This window comes from Solanum stenotomum, chromosome 6, assembly GCF_019186545.1.
Source record: "Solanum stenotomum isolate F172 chromosome 6, ASM1918654v1, whole genome shotgun sequence".
NCBI classification, from domain to species: domain Eukaryota; kingdom Viridiplantae; phylum Streptophyta; class Magnoliopsida; order Solanales; family Solanaceae; genus Solanum; species Solanum stenotomum.
In genome coordinates this window covers 54,417,991-54,444,364 of record NC_064287.1, presented here as the reverse complement: position 1 = coordinate 54,444,364, position 26,374 = coordinate 54,417,991, and the positions used below count along the sequence as shown (strand labels likewise).

At 32.9% G+C, this 26,374-nt stretch overlaps 3 protein-coding genes and 1 non-coding gene across 4 annotated transcripts; 2 read left to right on the top strand and 2 right to left on the bottom strand.

The window, feature by feature from the left end:
• Nucleotides 1-130: 130 nt before the first annotated feature.
• Nucleotides 131-8,510, bottom strand: LOC125866942 (uncharacterized). The gene is made up of 10 exons (XM_049547332.1): nt 8,220-8,510; nt 3,767-3,861; nt 3,587-3,684; nt 3,413-3,462; nt 2,702-2,797; nt 2,497-2,586; nt 1,994-2,086; nt 1,780-1,875; nt 975-1,040; nt 131-865 (listed from the first exon to the last, which is right to left on the bottom strand). The coding sequence occupies exons 1-10, from the start codon at nt 8,406-8,408 to the stop codon at nt 650-652; spliced, it is 1,089 nt and encodes a 362-aa protein (XP_049403289.1). The 5' UTR covers nt 8,409-8,510; the 3' UTR covers nt 131-649.
• A 1,058-nt stretch (nt 8,511-9,568) lies between these two features.
• Nucleotides 9,569-13,819, bottom strand: LOC125866940 (uncharacterized). Its single transcript, XM_049547331.1, has 10 exons — nt 13,612-13,819; nt 11,229-11,323; nt 11,053-11,150; nt 10,912-10,961; nt 10,738-10,833; nt 10,568-10,657; nt 10,322-10,414; nt 10,135-10,230; nt 9,984-10,049; nt 9,569-9,880 (listed from the first exon to the last, which is right to left on the bottom strand). The coding sequence occupies exons 1-10, from the start codon at nt 13,816-13,818 to the stop codon at nt 9,623-9,625; spliced, it is 1,149 nt and encodes a 382-aa protein (XP_049403288.1). The 5' UTR covers nt 13,819; the 3' UTR covers nt 9,569-9,622.
• Nucleotides 13,820-18,571: 4,752 nt separating this feature from the next.
• On the top strand, nt 18,572-22,604 carry LOC125869029 (uncharacterized). Its single transcript, XM_049549585.1, has 9 exons — nt 18,572-18,791; nt 20,278-20,398; nt 20,496-20,563; nt 20,713-20,772; nt 20,852-21,010; nt 21,325-21,471; nt 21,808-22,022; nt 22,108-22,216; nt 22,312-22,604. Exons 1-9 carry the CDS (start codon nt 18,669-18,671, stop codon nt 22,384-22,386), a joined length of 1,077 nt encoding a protein of 358 aa, XP_049405542.1. The 5' UTR covers nt 18,572-18,668; the 3' UTR covers nt 22,387-22,604.
• A 340-nt stretch (nt 22,605-22,944) lies between these two features.
• On the top strand, nt 22,945-23,016 carry TRNAP-AGG (transfer RNA proline (anticodon AGG)). The gene has a single exon. It is a non-coding gene; the product is annotated as a tRNA-Pro (tRNA).
• Nucleotides 23,017-26,374: the final 3,358 nt, after the last annotated feature.

Genomic DNA, 26,374 nt, shown 5'->3' with positions numbered 1-26,374 from the left:
AAGATTAGCATGACTAACTTTTTATCTCTTTCATCTGTGTACACTACTCTTTTACATGACAAACTTAAAAGAGAACCACATCACAAAAAAAATTGAAAAATCATCAGGAAACATGAACATAGCACAAAAAATAGGAAACTATGCAATCATTAGTGCAGAAAAGCTTATTCTTTTAACAAGATGACAAATACTAGTAATATATAGCATCATTCAACTTTCCATCTAACAATATGCTTCAACTAAGATAATTCAAGATAATATTACACAACAAAAGTTCAACACTGCCCTTTTTTCTTTATCATAATTGTGGCGTTTAGGCCAGCTTGTGTGCTCCTCGACTATAATTCCCCCAGCTGCTAGCTCCAACCAGCAAAGGTATTGAGTAATTCAGCCCACTAAGGCTTGTCCAGGCTATGGCTCACCGGCCATAAACTCTAGCTCTGAGTATCGAAGTAATACTGAAAGAAATATGTATCAGAATGCTCAAGTATTTAGCTGATTGCTCAAGTGTTCAGTTTGTTACACTATGAACTGGATGCCAAAGCACCTTCGGTATGTTGGTAATATTGCCGACATTGCTTAAAGAATGAAATCACAGTTCATCATTGAAGCTGGCAAACAAACCTCATCACTATCTTGAACCAGGAAGTCAATTTGGATATGCTAAATATCTGCTTGTACAAGTACCAGTAATCATAGGAACAGAGACGGTGGAGACAGAGTCAGGTTTCGCCTTTTGTGATTGATCAGACTGAACAAATTCCGTGATCAACCTGGAGACAACATCAGGCTTCTGCACATGAGGAATATGGCCACACTGGGGTATTTGGCGTAGCGTTGCACTTGGAATTTCACAATGCAATCTCTGAGGACATTAAAGTCAATGAATACTTCAGTTACTCCCTGTACTGCATATTTGGCTGCTAGGAGCTAATAGGTTAGTAATATTTTTCCAAAGTTTGAAAGAAACGTACCACTCCAAGCTTGTAGTCAATAATCTGATCATCTTCGCCCCATATAATTAGTGTTTTGTGCTTGACCTGTATGACGGAACTCCTCGCATGAGAATGGTAACGAATTTTTCACAGGGACAAGAATTAGCCTTTCCGGGAAAAGCAATCAATAATTCCTAAGTTACCCACAAAAAATTGGAGATTCATGATAGTACAGAACTAATAAACCAAACTTTAAGCAGCACCATGAGCAAAGAATTGATGATTCACCATATCTTAACTCAGGAGCTCCTAGAAACTTGAGCACATGCAAAATTAAACAGGAGATAGCATTTAACCCTGGATTTTTTTCAATTTTATTTTTTCATATCCTCATCAAAATTGAAGTTTGAGTGAAATTGAAAATGTGCAATGTTGTACTAATGGGAAAAAATCTGACATGAGTAAGCTTTTGTGTTATGTGATAAGTATATAGGAGACTTTCTTTTTTCCTTTCAGAAATTGACATCATTTGGGACAACCAAAAAAACAAAAACTGAAATTAATTGGATAGAAAAGAGGAATTATTTGAAGCAGTGGCATGGTTTCCACCTAATAATTGTGGCTGAAGAAAACCCGTGAACTTCACAGTATGCCAATATGCTGGACAGACAAGACCATTGGCATGAGTTTTTGTATATAGACTCCAACATTTCACATTTTTTCTCCAAATCTTTTACAGCAAGAAAATGTTGCTTGTTACCATAGTCAAGACAAAAGAAAGTAATAAAGGTGGATGTCTATATAGGAAGCCATTAAGATTATTTAGTAGTAAATTTCCACATACATGCTTTATCTGATCAATGACGTTGTAACCTCCGCTGATCATGAAATTCACTGTTGCATCCTCCCACCAAGGTAATAAACAATGTAAACGACCTATCTGGATAGGAAATCATGTAATCAAAAGGTTTGATAAAACAAGTAATGCAGACACATATTTTAAACATCTGAGCTCCACGACTTTCAGGTTTCTTAAAGATCAGAGTGTCAATACTTACCTTAGTCCAGTCTATACATGTACTTATTGGTAAGCCATTGAAAGCCAATGATGCTGCATATAAACGAAGTGGTATGCTTTTCAGCAAGTAGACCTGCAACAGGTTTTTGTCAAAATAGTGAAAACGAAAAGGAATCATAGATGGAAGATACTCGAAGAATGCTGTAAGCATATTTTTAAACATGTTATATCTATGATTTGGATCAGAATATATCCCTTCGTGTAGTAGTCCCCCAAGTATCTAGAACGGGTTCTTTCTTTATTTGGGGTTTTGCAGCACTAAGGGAAAGATCTGACGAACAGAGAGCCTCAGTATGCAAGGGATGCTAATCTTGGATCAATTAATGATTAGGTAAGAAGCTTCTCTCCTTTTTATTTAAAGCTAATCATAAACCAAGTTATTGGTAAAACAATAATCCTTATGATAAAGATGTGCAGTTACACAAATGGTCAAAGTTGAGTGGAATGCATCTGTTTATTTGAGAGGACTAGGGGAAGACTCACCCCAGCATAAGCTACTGCTTTGGGTAATGTCGCGAGCTTTCCTGTACCTTCCGCATAAACACTTGCATCTATTAAAACAAGCCTATCCACCTATAAAGTATAAGTACTTCAGAGTTAGCCATAAAATGATTCCTCCTTAATACTAGAAAGTAGAAACTAATCCATAAAATCTGGATAGGGATTCACAGTCATTGAACATACTTACAGCTTCTGGATAGTGGACAGAGAAGTCAATAGCAACAGCAGATCCAAGACTCGGTCCGACAAGTACCATTGGCCTCTTGATGTAGGTAGACCACAGCTGAGAGAAAAATGAGACTGAAACATTAGAAAACGAGTTAACTGAAAATTCTTATTGCCCAGATAAACTTAAACGAAGTAAACATTACACCATTATTTCCAAGTTGAGTCTCTGCCTAGTAAGTAAGAGAGCTCCTCTATGATGCTACATAGCTGTGATATCATATTATATTACTGAACAAAGTGTAATTGTAGAACCTTACCCTGCATATTAAGTACTATTTACTTAGCGTACACTACTCAAGCTAATTGAATGCGACTTTTAACCTAATTTTGTACTTATATAGGCTACTTCTTCTCTACCTTCACAAAGTAGAGGTAAGGCTGCGTACACACCACCCTCCCCAAGCACCACTTGTGGGATTACACAGGGTATGTTGTTGTATAAGCTAATTTTACATTTATTAGAATTTTCAATAAAACAGACTAATTCCGGCCTTTCAAGTTTGTAAGCTGCACTGGATTAGAACATACACAACAACATACCCAATGTGGTCCCATAATTGGGGTCTGGGGAGGGTGAGGGGCACCACAGACCTCACCCCTACCTTAGTGGGGTAGAGAGGTTGTTTCCAATACTAGATCAGAACATATATTTTATAAAATCAGTAGGTACCTGGTAAAGATGATCACGCTTGGAAGCTACATCACACGATGGAAGCCTTCCTTAAAAAGTCACAAGGAAACATATAGGGATGAAACTATGAGCAAATCTTGAGTCTTTGTTCGCAAAATCTTTTTGAAAAATGAAAAATGAAAATCGAGAAAGAGCTTGAACAAAATAATATACCTAGATCAGAGAAACCCCATCCAAGGATATCAACTGCCCAGGTCTCCAACCCAGCCTCCTCAAGCAATGGAAGTGTGTACCTCCACTCTAAACATGTGCTGAACAACAATGAGGTATAATGAACAGCAGGAACACAGCAAGAGAAAGTGATCAATAGTATTAGATTAGCATGAGGCATACCTATCAAAACCATGGAGAAGTACAACTGGATTGGCCTCTTTCTGTTCTTTTGGCTTCACACAACTACTCATGACACAACCCTTTGAAAAGTTTACCTAAATGAACCAGGAGAAGCAAAGATATTTAGATATTTCAATACAAAACGGGAGAAGCAAGATATTTAGATCTCTGAGTTTACGAGTAAAAGGAAAATACATATTCCATACAAGAAGACTGATTAAGTTGTGGATAATGGGCAGACACCTCCATCACAGCAATGGTTACATCCACACCCGCTGCATTCATCTAGGTATTGTGTGTAATATATCCGAAAAGATTCTAACAATGTATCTTCATATTAATTCCTCATGCATTGTCAAACTAGTATGTGCAGTTCTACTCAATACCAGTCTTAAAATCTTGGATGCACCTCTGCTATATTCCTAAACAACCAGACTAAATAGAAAGTATTCCCTCCTTCCCAATATCCAACACTTCTTCCATACCATATCTGTAAAACTTTCACATGTTTTCCCTTTTCCAATTATATTTGGTTGGTTAAAATTTTAGGAAAATATTTTCTCTACGAAAACAAGTTCCATAAGTGGTTATCCACTCCTCCTTGTTCTCCAACACAACCCCCCATCCATGTCTGACATCCTCAGGCATAGACATCAAAATATCCCATTTGCTAAAGCCACAAAATTATCCAATACACACGCGAGAGGTAGTAAGTAACCCGTGCACACAAGGTGGCACGACCACCACCACCACCAACAACAACAACAACAAAAAACTCAGTGTAATTCCACAAATTAAGTCCGAAGAGTATAGGATGTAAACAGACATTAATCCTACCTTTACCCCTGTTAGTAGATTTCCAGATTAGATGAGTCAGCAAAGCAGTTATACATTTTAGCGGGAAAAACAGTTACGAATAGTACACAGTCAGGAATTTAGTTAGCTTCAGGAAATCAGTTAGTAACAGATTTAGCTCAATCTCTTTCATTGTATGCAACTATAAATACTTGTACAAGTCATTGTAAAGATATGAATAGATACATGTTGTTTGTCTACACTCAATCTTCTTCAATCATTTCTTCTCTTCCATAATCTGTGGTTATTTTCTCGAAACCTCTCCGATAGGATCCTGAAATAGCCTTTGAATCCTCGAGTTGTAATTAACTCCTGCAATTCAGCTATCAGTGGTATCAGAGCCATACGATTCCTTGGCATCAATGGCTAAAGGGACAAGAGCAAGTGGAGACCCAATCAATGAACCTTCAACTTCAGAAGTAGGGGATTTGCGTGATATGATGCAAAATTTGATAACAGAGGTTGGAGCTTTAGCAGGTAAAATTTCTTCTCTGGAGAAGTTAGATCAAACAGTGATTGAGTTGCAGAACCAATTTGCAGCATCTGGGGAGAATCGAAGGGACAAGACACCATTGGAAACTGAGGAAGGACCTACAGAAAAAGTTCAATCAGAAGAAAGAATCCACAGAAACAGGGGACGAAGCCCTAACAGTGGTAATAGTTACCATTCCAACCAGTCGAATTTCACTCGATGGTCAAGAATGGAATTCTTGAGGTTTAATGGGGAGGATCTCCGATCATGGTTGTTCAAAATTGAACAATTCTTTTCTATGGAGAATGTTCTGGCTGAAGAAAAAATTGGGGTGGCTGCTCTGCAATTGGAGGGGGAAGCAATTCAGTGGCATCTATCGTTCATGAGATACTGGCAGTATCTGCATCCGGCCACTTGGAATGATTATGTGATGGCATTAGTAGAAAGGTTTGGTACTGACTTTGATGATCCCATGGAGGAAATCAAAAAGGTGAAACAAGTGGGCAGTGTGAAGGATTATCAAGCGATCTTTGAGAAGAATTTGACTAGGGTGAACTTATCTCAGGAGAATGCGATCAGTTGTTTTTTGGGAGGATTGAAACCAGAGCTGAATATTGCTGTCAAAATCACAAACCCTACAACATTATCTCAAGTTTATAAAAGTGCTAGGATGCAAGAAGTATTCCTTTCTGCTATTAAGCAACCTCATTCTTCATTATATTCAAACTACAATGGAAATTCAGCAAGAAGGGGAGTAGATCAGAGGGTTTAGAATAGGCCACTCCTACTAACTCCTGGTAGAGGGGGAGCACCAATACATAAAGGGTTTCAAAGAAGATCATTAAGCCCAGAGGAAATGAATGAGAAAAGAGCAAAAGGCCTTTGCTTCTTTTGTGATGAAAAATATGTTATGGGTCACAAGTGTAGAAACTTGAAGCAGCTTTACATTCTGGAATTAGAAGAAACAGATGGAGAGAAATATTGTGAGGAAGAAGAGCAATATGAGGAGGTGAATCAAGAATTGGAGATGCAACAAGGCATTGAACAGATGGAGATATCCATCCATGCTTTGAATGGCTCATTAGGGTATAGGACCTTGAGGGTCACTAGATATCACTCCAAACAACCATTACACATTTTGGTGGACACTGGGAGTTCCCACAACTTCATTGATCCATTATTGGTTGAACAATTAGGGTGTCAAGTCACACAAACTACTCCTCAGTTAGTTGCTGCAACCAATGGTACTATGAAGGTGGATAAGTCGTGCAAAATTTCTTGGTTGTTGCAAGGAGCAGAGTTTACAGCTGAATTTTTGTTACTTCCATTGGGAAATTGTGGGGTGGTACTAGGAGTTCAATGGCTATTGACTCTAGGTGATATCAAGATGAATTTCAGCAAATGGAGTTTTGGTATAATGGCAGAAAACACTTACTAAGGGGTGCAGGCAAACAAATTACGTGTGTTGGAGCTGGAAAGCTTGGGAAGTTAACAGGTAATCAATCTCAATTATGTATGATACAAGTACTTCCTCACATGAGTGCTGAACTACTTGCGTTAGAAACTAAAGACAACATTGACAAGAATCCTAGAATAGTGAGTCTATTGAAAAATTATAGAGAATTATTTGCTGAACCTACAGGATTACCACCATCTAGGGGGATTTATGNATCATTGAAGAACTTGTGCAACAAATGTTAGATCAGGGCATTGTTCAGCCTAGTAGTAGTCCATTTGCCTCACCAGTGGTGTTGGTTGGCAAGAAGGATGGCTCATGGAGGCTATGTGTAGACTATAGGGATCTTAACAAGCACACTGTTAAGAACAAATTCCCTATACCTCTGGTAGAAGATCTTTTGGATGAACTTGGGGGTTCAGTAATCTTCTCCAAAATAGATCTTAGGGCAGGGTACCATCAGTTGAGGATGGCCAAAGAAGACATACCAAAAACAGCATTCCGAACTCACTCGGGGCACTTTGAGTATTTGGTAATGCCATTTGGATTATCTAATGCACCAACAACATTTCAAGGGTTGATGAACACTGTGTTTCGAAAGTTTTTGAGAAAGTCTGTCCTAGTTTTTTTTTATGATATTCTGATCTATAGTCAGTCTATTGAAGATCATCTGTTGCACCTGAGAAACGTGTTTGCTGCAATGAAGGATCATCACTTACTAGCCAAGGAAAGCAAATGTTTCTTTGGAGTGGATCGAATTGAATATCTGGGCCATTTCATTACCAGGGAAGGAGTATCCACTGATCCTGCAAAAATACTTGCTGTTCAAAATTGGCCAGTACCAACTACTATCAAGCAATTAAGAGGCTTCATTGGATTGGCGGGTTATTACAGGAGATTCATACAAGGGTTTGGCATCATCAGTAAACCATTAACTGATCTTTTGAAGAAGGATAGTTTCAAATGGTCACCAGCTGCTACTGAGGCGTTCGAACAATTGAAGGAAGCTTTAACTAGGACTCCTGTTCTCGCCTTACCTGATGCAAACAAAACATTTGTGGTTGAAACAGATGCTAGTGGGTATGGCATTGGAGCGGTGTTGATGCAACAAGGTCATCCTATTGCCTTTATCAGCAAGACTCTTTCACCAAGACATGCAGCCATGTCTGTCTATGATAGGGAATTACTAGCTATAGTACATGCCGTTTCTAAATGGTCTCAGTATTTGCTTGGGCAAAGGTTCATTATCAGAACTGATCAGAGAGCTCTGAAGTTCTTAATGGAACAAAAATTGCACACCAATTCCCAACTTATGTGGTTGACCAAGTTAATGCCTTTTGATTATACCATTGAGTATAAATCAGGGGTTGAAAATAAGGCTGCTGATGCACTTTCAAGGGTTTCTGGTGCAGAACTCTTGGCTTTGATTATTTCCGTAAGATCTTGCATGCATGATGCAAGTCTTAATCTACTGATATTAGACCCTAAATTTATTTAAAGAAAATGATTTTTTTACCGATCAGCACAAACCCATTTCAACAAAAAGTACAAATCTCACATCCATTGATTCCAATACTTCAAACACTTCGAAAACAACGGAAAATCAGCTTCACACACCAAAAAATACACAAAAAAACCCACATTTTAAAAAGAGAGTGGAAAAAACGTACTGGTATTCTCTCAATTCGTGAAGCCAACTTTCTAGCATAAGGATCTTTGATTTTCTCAACTTGTTTAGGAAGAAAATCCGGAAAATCACATCCAGCCCAGATCCTTAAACGCCTCGAATTCAACCATTTCAAATTGGTTAATGCCGGCGGCGTAGCTCCACCAGTTCCGGCTGCGAAAGATGTTAGCATAGCAGACGCAGAGTACTACTGGATTTTTCTGCTAAAAAATCAACTTTTCCAAGAATATACTATACTATATTCAGCATTTTTTTTTATGCATTTCTTGTTTGTTTTTCTTCTGCTTCTGGAAAAAAAAATGGATACATAGGGAAGAGTTCTATTATGGAAAAATTTGTACTTTTTCTTGGCAAACTCGCAAATTTCACTAGTTTAGAGCTTAATTATATATTTTTGTGTGTTTCTGAAATTACTATTTGTTCAAGATTTTGATTCTCACATACATGTATATGAGATATATGGGTCAAAATTATGTGTAATTTATTTTAAATTCATTCTATCAAAACGTGATTTATATGTATATACACCGCCACTTATAGATACATATATATGCAAGTGTATTTTAATTGAAATTTGGTATAAAATTATTAATTAGTGAGATAATATGTAATTATTTTAAATTATAAGGAAAATTAGTAAATATGATAGAAATGTTGTGTAACTACGTAGTTTTTAAGAAGAAAAAAAAAGATTAATAGGAAAGAGTTACTCCCTTGTTTTACTTTTTTTGATCTATTTTGATTTGATACAGAGTTTAAGAAAGTAAAGAATATAGGAGTGTACAAGTCAAACCAAATCGATGAAACAAGTCAAGCCTAAGCAAAAACCTGATTTGTGATTTGATTTAGCTTTGAAAAAAAAAAAAAAACACATCACAAGTTAACAATCTTTATTATAAAGTTTTTGTTTTGTATTCAGTTTGACGATAGTGTTTAATCCTATAAATTTAGCAAATTTGAATGTTAATATTTCAATGAAAGTATTTGTACTTGTGTGAATTTCTCAATCTTTTTGAAAATTTCTATTCGGTTAACATTTTCGACTTCTAGCTTATCACACAAATAAAAACTATACTTAATCTATTTATCAATCACTCTATCATTATAAGTAAATAGAAATCGAAAGAATCGACTAAAATCGAAATCGAAAAAACAAATTAAATTATTCAAACTCTTATATATTTTTCCAACCCACCCATATAATTAAACTTGACTACCTGATTATTAACCCCCACCCTGAAATGTGTTGTTTCATTCAACTTTCTGAACATGTTGAACATCATTCTTGTGAATCAAATTTGAGAATTCTCAATCATATCTAAATGCTTTACATTTGACTATTTTACCTTTATTTATATATGTATACAAGAAAAATCGAGTATTGGTTTATGACAACATAATACCGCGAAATTGAGGAGATGGCGGAGACACTGGATATGCTAAATATCTGCTTGTACAAGTAGGCGAAATCATCACAGGAACAGAGATGGTAGAGACAGAGTCAGGTTTCGCCTTTTGTGATTGATCAGACTGAACAAATTCCGCGATCAACCTGGAGACAACATCAGGCTTCTGCACATGAGGAATGTGGCCACACTTTGGTATTTGGCGTAGAGTCGCATTTGGAAGTTCACAATGCAATCTCTGAGCACATAAAAATCAATCGAACACTTCAGTTATTACCGCATATTTGGCAGCCAGAAGCTAACATGTTAGTAATATTTTCTGAAGTTTGAAAGAAACTTACCACTCCTAGCTTGTAGTCAATAATATGATCGTCTTCGCTCAATATTATCAGTGTTTTGTGCTTTACCTGTATGACAGAACACCTAGCAATGAGAACGCTGGAGAATTTTCCGCAAGGACAACATAGAAAATGGAGCAAAACGTTCACATACATGTTCTATCTGATCAATGACATTGTAGCCTCCGCTGATCATGAAATTCACTGTTGCATCCTCCCACCAAGGTAATAAACAATGTAAACGACCTATCTGGATAAAAAAAAACATGTAATCAAAAGGTCTGATCGATAAGACAAGTAGTACATACAGATGACTTTCAGGTTTCTTAACGAAAACTTACATTAGTCCATTCTATAGATGTACTTAATGGTAAGCCGTTGAAAGCCAAGGATGTTGCATATAACCGAATTGGTATGCTTTTCAACAAGTAGACCTGCAACACGTTTTTTTGTCAAGATAGTGAAAACACGAAGAAATTGTAGATGGAAGATACTCGAAGAATGCTTGTGATCATATTTGAAAACATGTTATATCTATGATTCGGTTCAGAATATTTCCCTTCGAGTAGTACATCCCATGGACTCACCCCAGCATAAGCTACTGTTTTCGGTAAGGTTGCAAGCTTTCCTGTACCTTTCGCATAAACACTTGCATTGATTAAAACCAGCCTATCCACCTATAAAGTAAAAGTACTTCGGAGTAAGAAATTAATCTGTAATATCTCGAAAGGGATTCATAGTTACTGAATGTACTTACAGCTTCAGGATAGTTGACAGAGAAATCAATAGCAACAGCTGATCCAAGGCTCGGTCCGACAAGTACCATTGGCCTCTTGATATAGGTAGACCACAGCTGAAAGAAAAACAAGACTGATAAATTAACAAAACGAGTAAATGGAGAACATACATTTCACAAAATCAGTAGGTATACCTGGTAAAGGTGATCGCGCTTGGAAGCTACATCACACGATGGAAGCCTTTCTTAAAAGTCAGAACAAAACGAAAAGAGGTGAAACCATGAGCAAGTCTTCATGAAATGAAAATGAGATCGAGCAAGAACAAGATCGAATACCTAAATCAGAGAAACCCCATCCAAGGATATCAATTGCCCAAGTCTCCAATCCAGCTTCCTCGAGCAATGGAAGCGTGTACCTCCATTCTAAACACGTGCTGATCACAATGAGGTATAATGAACAACAACATAGCTAGAAAAAGTGATCAAAACTAATAGCTTACTATGAAACATACCTATCAAAACCATGAAGAAGCACAACTGGATTAGCGTCTTTCTGTTTTTTTGGCTTCACACAACTACTCATGACAAGATCCTTCGATAAGTTTACCTGAATGAACCAACAACAAAGATGAACAATCAAGGCAATAACAAAAACTTTATAAAGGAAGAGAAGGGTGTGTTCAATACAAAACAAGACAAGCAAGATTTTTAGGATTTCATATAAATTGGGACAGAAGGAGTAAACAATTACTCCCTTTGTCCCAATTTATGTGGTACAATGAATTTCGAGATTCAAACTTCTAAACTTTGACTTAGAAGCCAAGTTTTCTGATATAAAATTTATATATTAGAAAACTACATAAAAAGTGTTAGGGTTTTGTCCTGATTTTCTTACCTTATTTGAAGTTTATTTTTTCCTAAAAGAAAAGACAAAACATTATCATAAATGTTTTTACTTTTCCTGAAAGGAAAATATAATATTCTTCCATATTTGAGTTATTCTTTCCTTGGAAGAAAAGTTTGGAATTCTATAAATTGAAGACCCCTCTTCTCATATCAAAAACAATAACATCCACAATGTAGTCATTTAAGATTCTTGTTTATGGGGAGATTTATTCTCTCTAAAGTTTCAATGTTTTTCTTTATATTAGTTTTGATATAATAATATTTTGATTTTTAGTATAAGTTTTTTGTTATCTGATTTATCAACTATATGATTTGCAAATTGTAAGCTTCCGCATGACGCCCTAATCACCCTTTCAGAACCCAACAAAAAGTACTTTAAATCAGAATAATAAACTTAAAATATTTAAAAAACATGAGTAGAAATTTCGATCAAAGAAAAACTCGGTTGTCCTTTTCGCTAAGGGACCCAATATATGAAGAAAGTATTAAGTAAGTACACCAAGAAGTGGAAGGGGTTCAACATCTACTATCACTCACAAAAACAGCTTTTAGCTGCAATAAATATGAGAAAATGACATAAATAGTCCCTGAACTATAGAAGTAGGTCTAAAATGGTCCTTTAACTATACACTTAACGGATTTAGTCCTTTAACTATTCAAAAATTTGTCAGCTTTAGTCCCTTAACTATACACTTATCGGTTTTAGTCCCTTAACTATAAACTTACCGATTTTAGTCCTTTTAAGTATTAAAAAACTTATCAGGTTTGGTCTTTGTCCATTTTTTTAATACAAATAACTTAGGTTTATATTAATGAAAATTTTCGTAAAATTAAATCTTTAACCCATTTTTAAAGTTGTTTCTCTATCCCTGTCATTTTTTCTTCAAACTACTATTATGAAAAGAACAATAACGTCAACGATTCAAAAATAAAATTAATGAGGAAAGAAGATGTAAGTCCTAATTTATTTAATGGAGGATAAAATTAAGCATATAATTGTTGTTAATGACTTGAATATGCTAATCAGTGCGGATTTTATTTAATTTACTCAAATTTCTTTACGTAAAATAAAATGAATAGAATAATAAAATTTATCTATTTAAAAAAATTGCAAATCTACCATTTTATAAATTTCAATTTCTAAAAAATTAAACAAATTTTGTACAATGAAGTCGTTGGAGTACAAACTTTGGATTTAACAGGTAATAATTTTTTTCTTTTTATAGTAAAATTTTGCATATTAAAGTCATTAGTAGCAATAATATGCTTCATTTTATCCTCTGTTGAATAAAAATATGACTTATATTTTCTTTCATCGTGATTTTTTATTTTAAATCGTTGAGGTTAAAGTTCTTCGCATAAGGTTATTTTGAAAATAAAGTAGCGGAGAGAGAGAAACAACATAAAAAAGTTACTAAATGATTTAATTTCTCGAGGCATGAATTCCATTAATATAAATCGAAGCTATTTGTATTAAAAAATGGACAAAGACCAAACCTGATAAGTTTTTGAATACTTAGAGGACTAAAATCGATAAGTTTATAGTTAAGGGACTAAAACCGGTAAGTGTATAGTTAAGAGACCAAAGCTGACAAGTTTTTGAATAGTTAAAGGACTAAATCAGTCAAGTGTATAGTTAAGGGATCATTTTAGACTTACTCATATAGTTAAGAGACTATTTATGTTATTTTCTCCAATAAATATACACATTAACAAAGAGTACTAAAGTCTTTACCGACATTAGTTAATTATCATTGGATTCAATGTCGCTACAGTTTTGACTTTAGCGACCTTTACAAAGAGTGTTAATTACCAATAAAAATACATATTTAGTGACAATTAAGCCATTGCCATTAATTAGTTATCACTAAAATCATTTTTTGGACATGTTGAAACTTTGAGTTATTTACTTATAACACTAAGAATTTTTCATATTCTAGAAATGATCCCAAAACTGCACATTTTTAAAAGAGAGTGATAAAAACTTACTGGTATTCTCTCAATTCGTGAAGCCATGTTTCTAGCATTAGGATCTTTGATTTTCTCGATTTCCTTAGGAAGAAAATCTGGAAATTCACAGCCAGCCCAGATCGATAAACGCCTCGAATTCGACCATTTCAAATTGGATCCAATTAAAACAAATGCCGGCGGAAGAGCAGCACCGGCTCCGGCTCCGGCTGACAAAAAAGTTAGCATAGCAATAGAAGTGCCAATAATTTATGTAGAAATTGGATTTCATATTAGTCTTATAAATACTTCGCAGTTTGGCATTTGACATCATGAGTTTCTCGTTTCAATTTTTGTCCCTAAAAAGTAGGCTTTTTATTTTATGCTTTTTTTTTTTTGTTAACAACTGAAGTTGGGCATATATTTGGCATGGCTGGGCTCGGGTTCTATTCGTTTTAATTTGTTTGTCAATTTGACGTTGACATGAAAGTACAAAGTTAACCCCTTATAACTTTGTACTCATCAGCCATTTTTCTTTTTAGTTTTTCATTTGGTGTTCAATTTCTAATTAATGATAAAAGAATATTCACCACTGCACTACGTATGCATCAGCCTTATTGTAACGGATTATATTAAAATGAAAAACAGAATACGAATAGTTACCATCCCATCAAATGCAAGAGGATCCCATTCCCACTTCCATCCGAACCCCACCAGTCCACCATGCACCCTTCTTTTTTCCAATTGAGCTTAGGAAAAAGAAAAAAATAGTGAGATTACGAGATGGAAATCGAATAAAAATTTTATTGATAAGGGTGAAAATTTAGATAATCAATTAATTGAATTATCAATATTCATGAGATGAAGAATTTTTTCTCTTTCTCGTCTCATTTTGATACATAGTATGTGAGTATCATAGAGGATTGAAGAGTGTTTTTTAAAAGGATGAATCAGTGATACCATGTTAGTACTATATAAATGTATCATGTGGATATCATAAAAGATTAAAAATTATTTATCTTTCTAAAAAACAATCTTTTATGATATTCTAATAATATATGATATATATCATGTGAGTATCATAAATAATTAAAATGTGTTGTCATTAAAAAAAATCTATCAATTTTCAATGGTACTCTATCAATACATAATATATATTATTGCTGATATCATAAAGAATTGAACTCTTTCTTGAAGGAATGAATTAGTCTTTTATAATACACTGTGTATATATATAACTGAAACATGTTGTTATTAAATAAATCTATCAATTTTCAATAGTACTCTATCTGTACATGATATATATTATTGTTGATATCATAAAGAATTGAACTCTTTCTTGAAGGAATGGATCAGTCTTTTGTAATACACCGTATATATAATATATGTCAAGTGGTACCATTTTACAATAATTGATGGTACTAGGTTTTATTGAAGGAATATGAAATAATTGCCAAACATGGTACAATAATTGATTTTGATGAACGAACAAGATATCAAATTGACATTTAATTGGTACAACTTAAAAGAATTGATTTTGATGGCCAAAATATGGATTTGATGTTATTTGCCTAACAAATGGGAGGAAAAATCAGCCATGCTACAACGGTTCATTCAATTTTTTAAGAGAGGTGAATAAGATATTTTGATTTCAAAATGAAGCAGAAAATTAAATAGTTTATTTGTGTGCATAATAATTGTAGAATATACTTTATTTGTCTGTATAATGAGTGTATTTATGCATATACAATATTATTGTAGCAGAATACATTGTATCCTTATACTTAGTAATAGTGAAATATACTATATTTATACACTTAATAAGTGGGAAAAGGTTTATTTGAATTGACCTTTTTTATTTTGACAGTGAAAAAAGGTAAATTTGAATCATTAATAAAACAAACTAATTCAATTTTTTAATAAAAAATATATCAGCTTTAAATCATATATTATAAGATATATTTGAGCCGTTTTTCATTTGAAGTAAGATCAAAAACTTCTAAGGGCTCTTGGTGTCCTTGGACATTTTCTGCTAGTACCTAATATTACTTCCAATCAAAATGATTGTAATGTATTTACTAAAATTACTTTAGTCTATTATATAATAGTCTACCTCTTATAATTCCTCTAATAATTTATGCCCACTTGATTTAACTTTGACATCCTTAATTATTAGCAAAAATCTTATATTGTTTCTCCATGTGTTTTTTCTGATAGGCAACTATACCATATCTTTCCCTTTCTAGACTTGACTATTTAGCACAAAATTTGTTGTACAAAATTGACAAAATTAAATCCTATAGGAGCAATCTTCATAAAGGTATGAAGAATATGTGTGCATTAGAGTGTTCGGTACGGAAGAAAATATTTTTTAATTTTTTCTATATTCGATTAGTCATAATTTTTGATTTTTTTAAAAAGAAAAAAACTAGTTTCTTAAAAATAAGAAAACTAACTTTATTAGCATAAATAAGGAAAACAAATTTTATAAGTGATATTTTTACATTGATTGTTCTCCTCGCACTGCAATACACCCCATCCCCACCACCTATTAACAAGAAATGTATGTTATAAAACATGAATTTTCAATTTCATTCCATCGAACCAATTCACTAGGAAAACTCATGGTGAGAAATGATTCTCTTTGAAATATAGGGAAGCTTCCTAATTTTCGTTTTCTCCTTGATTCAATCAAAATATTTGTGTGAATATCAGTGAAAAATTTCAATGAGAAATTAGTGATTTTTTTAATCATGCATAATATCTATCTAAATTATATACAAATTAAATACTTTTAAAATATATTTTGCTTACGTATCAAACATCCAAAAAAACAAAAAAAAAGTTTGAAATTAAACCCACTTAGTTATTTCAATGTGCAACCCTAAGCTACTCTTGCTAAATTCTAGGTGGCTAAGCTATAGGGTAGTACCATAACAAGTGCAGTGCATTTGGATTGTTTAAAAGTTTATCAAATTTATTTTTAAGTCGGTTTTTTATTTTTGAAAGTGTTTGACAAATATAAAAATAACTTAAAATTATCAAAAAAAAATAACTTAAAATAAATTAGGAAATATTTAGCAAGGTTAAAATAACTTAAAATAAGTTAAAAACCAAAAGAATGTTTCCCTATTTTTTATTTTTTTGACTTAAAAACTATTTTTTTAAGCCAATCCAAATGGGCTCTTAAGATACAAAGGTCTAATTTGTATAACATGTTTGAATCTGAATGCATATCAATTTGAATATTATAACATGCATTAAAATTTAGACATTTAAATTGTTGAAATATCATATTAAGATCTAAATACGAAATAATTAACACCAACCAAGGTAGTAGAAAAGATAACAAAGACTAATCCCTTATATTTAGGTGTATCGCTAAGATTTCAGATATAGTTCGAAAGTACTTGTGTGTTATCATTTATGTTTATAACTTAGTTAATTACATATTTAGTAGATAGTTCAGTATCACTACCAAAATTAGTGATCATAACTAGGGGTGTTCGTGGTTCGGTTATTGGTTAAAATCAAAACCAAACCAATCTAGATGGTTTTTAAAATTTCTAAAACCAAATCAAACGAAAAAAATAACCGTCGGTTTGGTTATTGACAGTTTGGTTCAGTTTTTTTGATTTTTTCAGTTTAAAAGTAATAATTTTTTTAGGACATATGTATTTTGATAGACATAAACACCTAGTACATGAACAATCCATCGAAAAGCTATTGTTGGTTCAATTAAGCAATTAAACAATACTAAGTTATCATTACACAAACAAAGTGATTCAATTAAGAGAAGGTGTAACTATATTATGAAAGATATGGTAGGTAAAGACTCAAGTACTGAATTTTGATGGACTTGGATTTATGATTGTAATAGATGAGCTAAAATTTACGTGTTGGGATTGATAAAATAGTAAAGTTAAAGACTTAAGTTTCAAAATTTAATAAAATATTTATATTTTATTTATGAATAATATATAAATAATTATAAAATTTATATATCTAATTTATCGGTTTGGTTTGGTTATTTTTAGTAAAATCAAAACCAAACCAAATAGTATCAGTTTTTCAAAATGTAAAACCAAAACTAACCAAATCAAACCAAATATCTGTTTTTTTAATCGGTTTGATTCGGATTGCGATTCAATTTGATTTTTACTATATAAGAAGAGTGAATAAATTCACTCCTCTTTCGACACGTGGCACCAAAAAAAAGGAGAGGGTTGAACATAAGTGTGAATGTGAGGGTATTTTGGGTATTTAAAAATACCCTCACATTCACACTTATCTACTAAAAAAAAATATATATAAGTAGTAGATTTAAATATATTTAAAAATAATATAAGTAATACTATACTTAGTATGCTTAAAAATAGTAAAAACTACATAAAAAGTACTACATATCATATTACAATAATTAACAATTATTTGACACTTTCAATTCTATCAATGCCATATAAATTAGGATAAAAAAGGTAACATTTATATTCAAAAATAATATAAGTAATACTATACATTACAATAATTAATAGCTTAAATATTTAAAAGTTATNNAGGCTCTTTCTGCAATTTGTCCACTGGCCCATTTGTTATCATTTGTTCAAGCCCAATTGTTAATATCGGTTGAGATCCATTTATATCTAAAATTAATCTAATATTATATTATATAAATAAAATATTTTAAAAAAATTATATGATGGTTGGCGATGATAAATTGGTAATAGTGGTGATTAACATCTTTCTGTATTTGAAACTCTTTAATTTTAATATTACATGTTTCGTTAATAACAAATACTTTTATATCACTAGTATCTGATAATTTTAAGGGTGAGGTCAGAGGATTAGTGACAAATTTAATCGAACTTAATAACTTTGATTTACATCTTTTATTATTTTATAAAATTCATTGAATGTATTATTTTAGAACCACTAACTTTAAAATATTAAAATTCCGAATTTACACGAAAAAAATCAATGAAAGTCTATTTTAATAGGTTCTTCCGTTTACGAGAAAAAGATATTTATTTATTTGGAATTAGACAAAAATATAAATTCTATTTTGGAGTGCTAGGAAAGCAAAAAAAATAAAATCCGCCATGGATGCACAGCAACAGCAGAGACAACAAGGTGTTCCGGCTCGCCCAAGGTCCGGCGATGGCGGCGGAGACTTCACTCCGATTCTCACTGTGCTCGTTGCTTTCATCGCCATTTTCGCATTGGTGAATCAACTCTTATCCCTAAAATATCAATATACTGCTTCTAAATTATCTATTGATTTCTCTATGTATGAATTTATTTTTGTTTTGATTATCTTTTTGCAATTATTGATTTGTGTTTAAGATGTGGAATGCATAGTGCTTGATAATTGTGTTTATTACATTAATTGTATTTGTGCAGCTGGTGCTTGATCAATAGTGTTAATAGTGTTTGATAATTGCGTTGACCACTATAGAGTAGACTTTTCAGTTTAATCCATTGTAGGATTCCCAAAATGACTTTTTTTTAGCTTAAGTGGATATCTGCTTAAGTTAAACCAATCTAAGATCTGTAATAAGAGCATCCGTCGACAAAAGGATCACCTTAAGATGATATCTCGTGGCTATTGAGAACGAATTTAATCAGATGGCTCTATGAAAAAATAGGAAAAATGATTCATTCGCCTTTCTAAGAGGAGTAGGATGTTGGTGATGTAGTGGTTTTGATTGAATTGCTTTTTTAGAGTAAAAGAAAGATTAACTAGATTACAGTGTTTGATTTGAGCTATAGAAGCATCAGAGCCTGTTTGGATTGGCTTATTTTAGGTGCTTTTAAGCATTTTTGTAGAGTTTGGAAGATATAAAAAAGTTCCTTTGCACTTGTTTTTAAGCTAAAATAACAAAAATAAGCCAAAAGACATCAGTTAGGATTCCTAACTTATGGCTTATGCTTATAAGCCATAAGCTATAAGTCCATCCAAACAGGCTCTTAGTGGTTTGGTGTCCAGGGTGTGACGGCAGTCATAAAATTGTAATGAGGACCAGATTTTGAGTTCAAACTGAGGGGAAAAAATTGGTGATTTCTTCTGCTTAGCTTGGTGGGTAGAGTTATCCGATACATGACTTGGTGAGGAAAAAACAAGCTATTGCTTAAACTAATCCTGAGTTTATGTGGAAAGGAAAACTGAAACCAGACATTGTTAATCTTGTATTGACAGTGTTAAGTTTTATGTGGAGACATTTCTCAACTAATCGCAACCAAACATCACCTCAGAATAATTGTGATTGTGTTGGTTGTTTTAGACAACATTTGTGAGCAGGATAAGGTTTGCCGCATTAATGCTCAGAACCTAGCACACTTCTCAGTTTTGACGAAGTTCTATTTAGTTAAAATGTTCTAGGATTAGTTGTCGTAATTTTCTAGTGTTTGTCCCAATAACAAAAAAAAGTATAAGTCGCCTTTCCCTGAAGCTGTTGGTTGATTATTTTTAGATATACTTGTCATGGGTTTTTACTTGCAATTGCTTGACACTGAAAATCGGCAATAGTCTAATGCTTCAGTATGCAATCTTCAATTTGTGTTGCATCTATGCTGTTGAGTAACTTGATAATAGGACTTGGGTTAGAGTAACTGTGACTTACATGTTGGGGATGTGAGTTATTATTAGAAGTGAGACATCTTTCTTTTTATGGGCAATGTATAACTTTGACATCTTAAAATCATTTGCAGATTGTGGCTCCTTCTATTTCAACATTAAATAATAGTGTATCCATTTTACACCAAGTGCCGGAAGGTCATGTTGGAGTCTATTGGAGAGGAGGTGCCCTTTTAAATACAATAACTGATCCAGGTGATGTGCTTTGTCTAGATGGTCATTTGCATTTTTGTGGGGTATCTCCTTATTTTGAAGTCTATTGTTGACCAAACATGTATGTTTATATGTGTAGGTTTTCATATGAAACTGCCCTTTATAACTCAGTTTGAACCCATTCAAGTTACTCTTCAAACAGATCTGGTAACATTTCCTTTCTGTTTTTATATTTGTAAGGTTTTTTATCTCAAAATTTCTGAGATCCTGAGTTTCTAGCAGCATGACTTTTTAGTAATATAAACCCTGATTAAGAATAGGGTCAATGATGTCTCTGGATCATGTGGTAAATGCAGGTAAGGGACATTCCTTGCGGAACCAAAGGAGGCGTGATGATCAACTTTGAGAAAGTAGAAGTAAACTATCTACCTTGTGGGAATGGTATAATTATATGCAGGAATGCATTGTCATCTTATTTGTTTCATGTGCTTTCAGGTTGTTAACCGCCTTCGGAAGGATCACGTGTATGATACCCTGCTGAATTATGGGGTCAATTATGATAATACATGGATATACGACAAGATCCACCATGAGATCAATCAGTTCTGCAGTGCTCACAGCCTTCAACAAGTTTATATTGACATGTTTGATCAGGTAAGAATCTTCTCGGCCTCTATGTACTGACGGCTTGCCAGTTTCTGTAGTTAATGAACTATCCTTTTCTGTTTCTTCTGGCGTTTGTGCTGTTCAATGTGTCTTTAACGGTTTCTGGTTTTAACCTGCTGAGTCATGCTTTCCTCCCTTAGAGATTCTCTATTTCCATGCTTAAAATCCATGATATGCCTTCTGAGGCAAGGAATTGTCTGATTATTTACTTTCTCCGGGGTTCTAAAACAAAAATTCAGCAAACTTTATTTAGCCAACATTATTGAATAGTCTTGACGAGGTGCCTGCCAAAACATTTTCAGATCGATGAAAAAATGAAAGATGCTCTTCAGGCCGACTGCACACGATATGCTCCGGGTATTGAGATTCTCAGTGTACGTATTACAAAACCTAGCATCCCGGAGAGCATAAGACGAAATTTTGAGAACATGGAACAGGAGCGCACCAAGGTATTAAGTGGAGAACTCTGCTTCTTCTTTTTGTCTGAACTGAATGATTTGTTTCCCACCATCTGAGAAGTGACAAACTTGTGCCTATCCCCCCNAACCACACACACACACAACAGAAAAAAAAAAGGAAAAGAAAAACAATGCCCAAATTCTTTCTTTGCGTTATTGTTTCTCTCACCCTATCATCATAATAACAGCTATTGAGTGCTGACCTTTATCGAAGTGTTCCCCAATGTGCCGTTGTTCCATTGTTAGTTCCTTCTGATGCAGATATTAGGGCTACGATTAACAGTGACTTAATTAGTAATCCATCCGTGCATCAATGATGTGTTACAGGTCTTGATTGCAGTAGAGAGACAAAGAGTTGCTGAGAAGGAAGCAGAGACGCAGAAAAAGATAGCAATTAGTGAAGCTGAAAGAAATGCTCATGTTAGTAAGATCCAAATGGAACAGAAGTTGATGGAAAAAGATAGTGCTAGGAAACAAGAGGAAATTTCAAATTCAATGTACCTAGCTCGTGAAAAGAGCCTGGCAGATGCATCTTACTATCGGTGAATTCTCTAAACTAATCGCCTATTTAATGAGGAGTGAAAATATACACACTAACTAGTAATTACCATATCTGGGATTTTCCAGAACAATGAAAGAAGCAGAAGCAAACAAGCTGAAGCTTACTCCAGAATTTCTAGAACTGCGATTCATTGAAGCTATAGCCAATAACTCGAAAATTTTCTTTGGAAACAAGGCAAGACTCATCTTCTTATTACATCTATCTCCATCCCCTCTCTTGAATTTACGCCTTACGGCACTCTGTGCTTACACAAAAATGTGATTTTTCAGGTGCCCAACATGGTTCTTGACCAAAGGCTACTTGGGAACTTTTTGCAAGAGGCTGTACCGCGAGCGGAGTCTTAGGGGTGTACTGTTTATGCTCGTTTGTTATATCACATGGAGAATGATAGAATGTATTGGTTTATCTGTATGTTTCATTCTGTAGCTTTCAGCATCATGTTTTTTTCTCCTCTTTGGACATGGAAATTCTCCATTTTTGAATATGGTATTTGTTTGTGTCATTCCACGGATTGTGAATGGTAAATACCAAGCAGTATTATATGAAGATTTGATTCGTCTTAGTAAGCGTTTGGACATAGATTTGGTTGAAATTTGAAAGAAAGTGTATTTTGAAGTTGAATTTGAAAATGGATATGTGAAAGTTGAAATTGTGTTTGGACATGTATTTCATTCGGAGTATAATGAAGCTGTGTGGATGAAGAAATATCTAACTTAGAAATATTAGTCAAAATATGCTTTTCCAAATTTGAAACCCCATCTAATGAATCTAACCAAAAATAAATCCATTTTATAACCAAACAATGTTTTGTTTTTTCTCAAAAAAAAAAGGAAATTGTTTTTTGTTTCTTTAGTGTAAAAAATAGTTAATTTTTTTTTAGTTGAGTGCAACAGTACCAAGAAGGGCATTTGGTCTAGTGGTATGATTCTCGCTTAGGGTGCGAGAGGTCCCGAGTTCAATTCTCGGAATGCCCCCTTTATCTTTTTTGCACACCACTCGACTATCTACTAACCTTGATCGTAATTCTCCCATGCGGCTACCTAGGAGATGTTTCTCCCAACTAAAATATGACATCACTCGACTATCTGCTACCTCGGCTATCGTAATTCTCCCACTCGACTACTTTTGTCTATCAATACGACACCACTCGCTATCTACTAACCTTGATCGTAATTCTCCCACGCGGCTATGTTTCTCCCAACTAAAATACGACATCACTCAACTTGCTTCTTTCGATCCTAATGTTCACAACGCAACTATCTAACATTTTGGTCTATCAATGCGACACAATTCGATTATTTACTAACCTTGATCGTAATTCTCCCACTCGACTACCTAAGGGATGATTCTTCCAACTAAAATGCGATATCACTCGACTATCTACTATCTTCAATTTTAATTTGACGTTCATAACACAATACGACTATCTACTAACCTTTTATCCTAATTCTTAACTTTCATACCTTTCTATTTAAGATCGTAAAATTAAAAAAATATGAATTTGTTAATATACTTCATCATTTACAAATATTAATGAAGGCAAACACCAAACGGACGGCTTACAAATAAAGATGAAAAAAGCAAAAAGTTGGTGAGTTCAGATTAAACGTTTATTAAAATAAAAATTATTATTTTTTGATTGAGAAAAATCACAAAAATTAAGATTTATATTTACCAGTCTAAGATGGTTGTATCAGTTTTAATTTGTATAAAACATATTTAATTAAGCTTTACACCTAATTTATTCAAACTTTTGACTAATCAAAACTAATAATTAGTTGGCACAATATGCCTAACTTATTGTGTGGTGTCATTGTTCTCTAGTACTCGATGATAATTAGATCTTCCCACTTGAGTGAGTGGAATATTGAAAATTGACACAAAGATATTTGACCTTTCACGTTAATCGAGGGTCTATCGAAAATAATTTAATTATTTCTCATAAAAATAAGGATAAAATCCGCATAAATTTCACATTTTTCCAGATATTACTTATGAGATCGAGCATATAGATAATAATTACTTGTGAGACCTATGTATATTAAGAGAAAGACATAGATAGATAGATGATACTTTTTATTTTTTTGGTTAAAAAAAAGATGATAATTTATTTCATATCTTCATAATTAAAAGGTTTCTCTGCTTTATTTTCTTCTCCTACTTATTAGGTAATGCTTTCCCAGAGGCAGGGAAAAAGTTTGTAATAAAAAAAAAAGTAGAGATTACACATTTTTGGAAAAGTTAGATTAATGTTGTATTGTGGAAAACCTAATATTTATTAATTTTTTAGACCATAATTGCACATATTTTCCTTACTTTTTGTGTGATTGATTCTGTTTTCATCTATCTACTTAGCAAGAATCTTTGCATTTAAATTAGTGGAGAAGAGGAAATTGAAAAGTCATCAAACATTATTTATTTATGTCAAAGAATTGAATGGTTGAGATGTCATCTTCTCTTTCATCAAAGGTATCAGATACGAATTATAAGAATGAAGAACTTATTCGTCAACAAATAATTGCACAAAACTATCTCTGAAGTGTTAGATAGTTTGTACTGATATGAAATAAGCATATCCAAATTATTTTATTTCTCATATTAGATTTACTTTATGAATATCTGAATAATCGAAATAGTGAACTTTAAATATCAAATGATTAAAAAAAAGAAAAAAATGAACATGAGTTTTGACTTTTGATCCAAAGGCAACTTCAAAATTATGTAAACCAATGGATGTGGAAATTGATACCTTTTCCAGCAACTAAAGGGGAGGGGACACGATAACTTCTTCTATCGTATCTGTATTGAAGTTTAATTAATTTAAACTTATTTTACGTAGAGTCATTCAAAGAAAACGTTACCTACTAAATTTTTTATCATATTTAGGAAAATATATGAAAAGATACCTATTTTAACACTAAAAAGGAAATGTTTCCAACAACTATAACTATTCATCATATATATACCACTATCCAACTTAATTTAAGATAATTAATTTTTTCAAAATGAAATAACTTTATCGAGAAAAAAGATTTTTATACATCCTTCGAAAAAGAAAAAAATGTATATTTTAATTAAATTTATGTTGTCCTTCTTGAGAAGAATAACATTATACTATTTGGGAGCCTTAACAATTTTTTTCTAATATACTACGATCAAGTTAATTAGATTGACCGAATTTTATAGATTTTAATGGACAGAATTATGAAAAGTTTTTAAAAATGAAAGAAAAAGATACGTGGCACCTTATAGTCCATCAAGCATCATATACTCTATTGAAATAGAGTTTTTTTATATTCGATCTTAATTGACCTATCATTAATGCACCAAAAAAACAAAAAGAAGACTTTGACAAAGAATATTAGGGAAAATGGAAGAAAAAATAATATTGACCCATAATCCCATATTAGGAAAGAAATAAAAAAAAATCATGATCAAACGCGAATTACCACAAATCCTTTAAGCATAAATAAACTCTACATAAATATATTTGTGTTAAAAAGTTTCTCCACTTAATTATCTTCTCCTACATTTTAGGTAATACTTTCCCATAGACAGGGAAAAAGTTTGTTCTAATTTTTAATAAATAAAAAGGTTAGATATAACACTTTTTTGATTTAATGGTGTTTTTTTAATGGAAAACCTAGTATTTATTTAATCTCTTAGACAATAATTGCACCTTGTCAATTCAAATAATGACTAATCAACTTCAAATAGTTGGCACACTTATTCTTGCACTTATATTAGTGGAGAAAAAAATATATAAGAAAACTCAACTAGCACTACATTTTATATTAGAAGAATCGAATGATTAAGATTCCTTCGTTTTTATTTAGAAATTTCAATTTCAAAGGACGAAAAGATAAAAATTTTTAGATAGAGAACACTATTTATTATTTAAATTAAAATTATCCCACAAGAATCTGAATTAGGTGAACAGTAAATTTTGAATGATGACAATTAAAAGGAAAAAGGAATACCAATTTTGACCCTAAAGAAAGGCAACTTTAAATTTTCTAAATCAATGGATGTGAAATTATTATGCCTTTTTAGCAACTTTGGGAGAGGAGGAGAAGATGCCTATTTTAATCCTAAAAAGAAATGTATTTAAAATTTAACTTTTTTTGTAAATATAAATGTGAAAAAACAAATAGTCTTCATAATTTAAGGTAGTCAAATATTTCCATTATCTTGAGAATAGTAGCATTATACTATTTGGGAATATTTTTAAATATGTTAATCATTAATATGTATTACCGTGGTTGTTGACATAAAGTTGACTTTCTAAGTGAATTGAATTCCATAAATTTAATGAATGAAAACGTTAAAAGT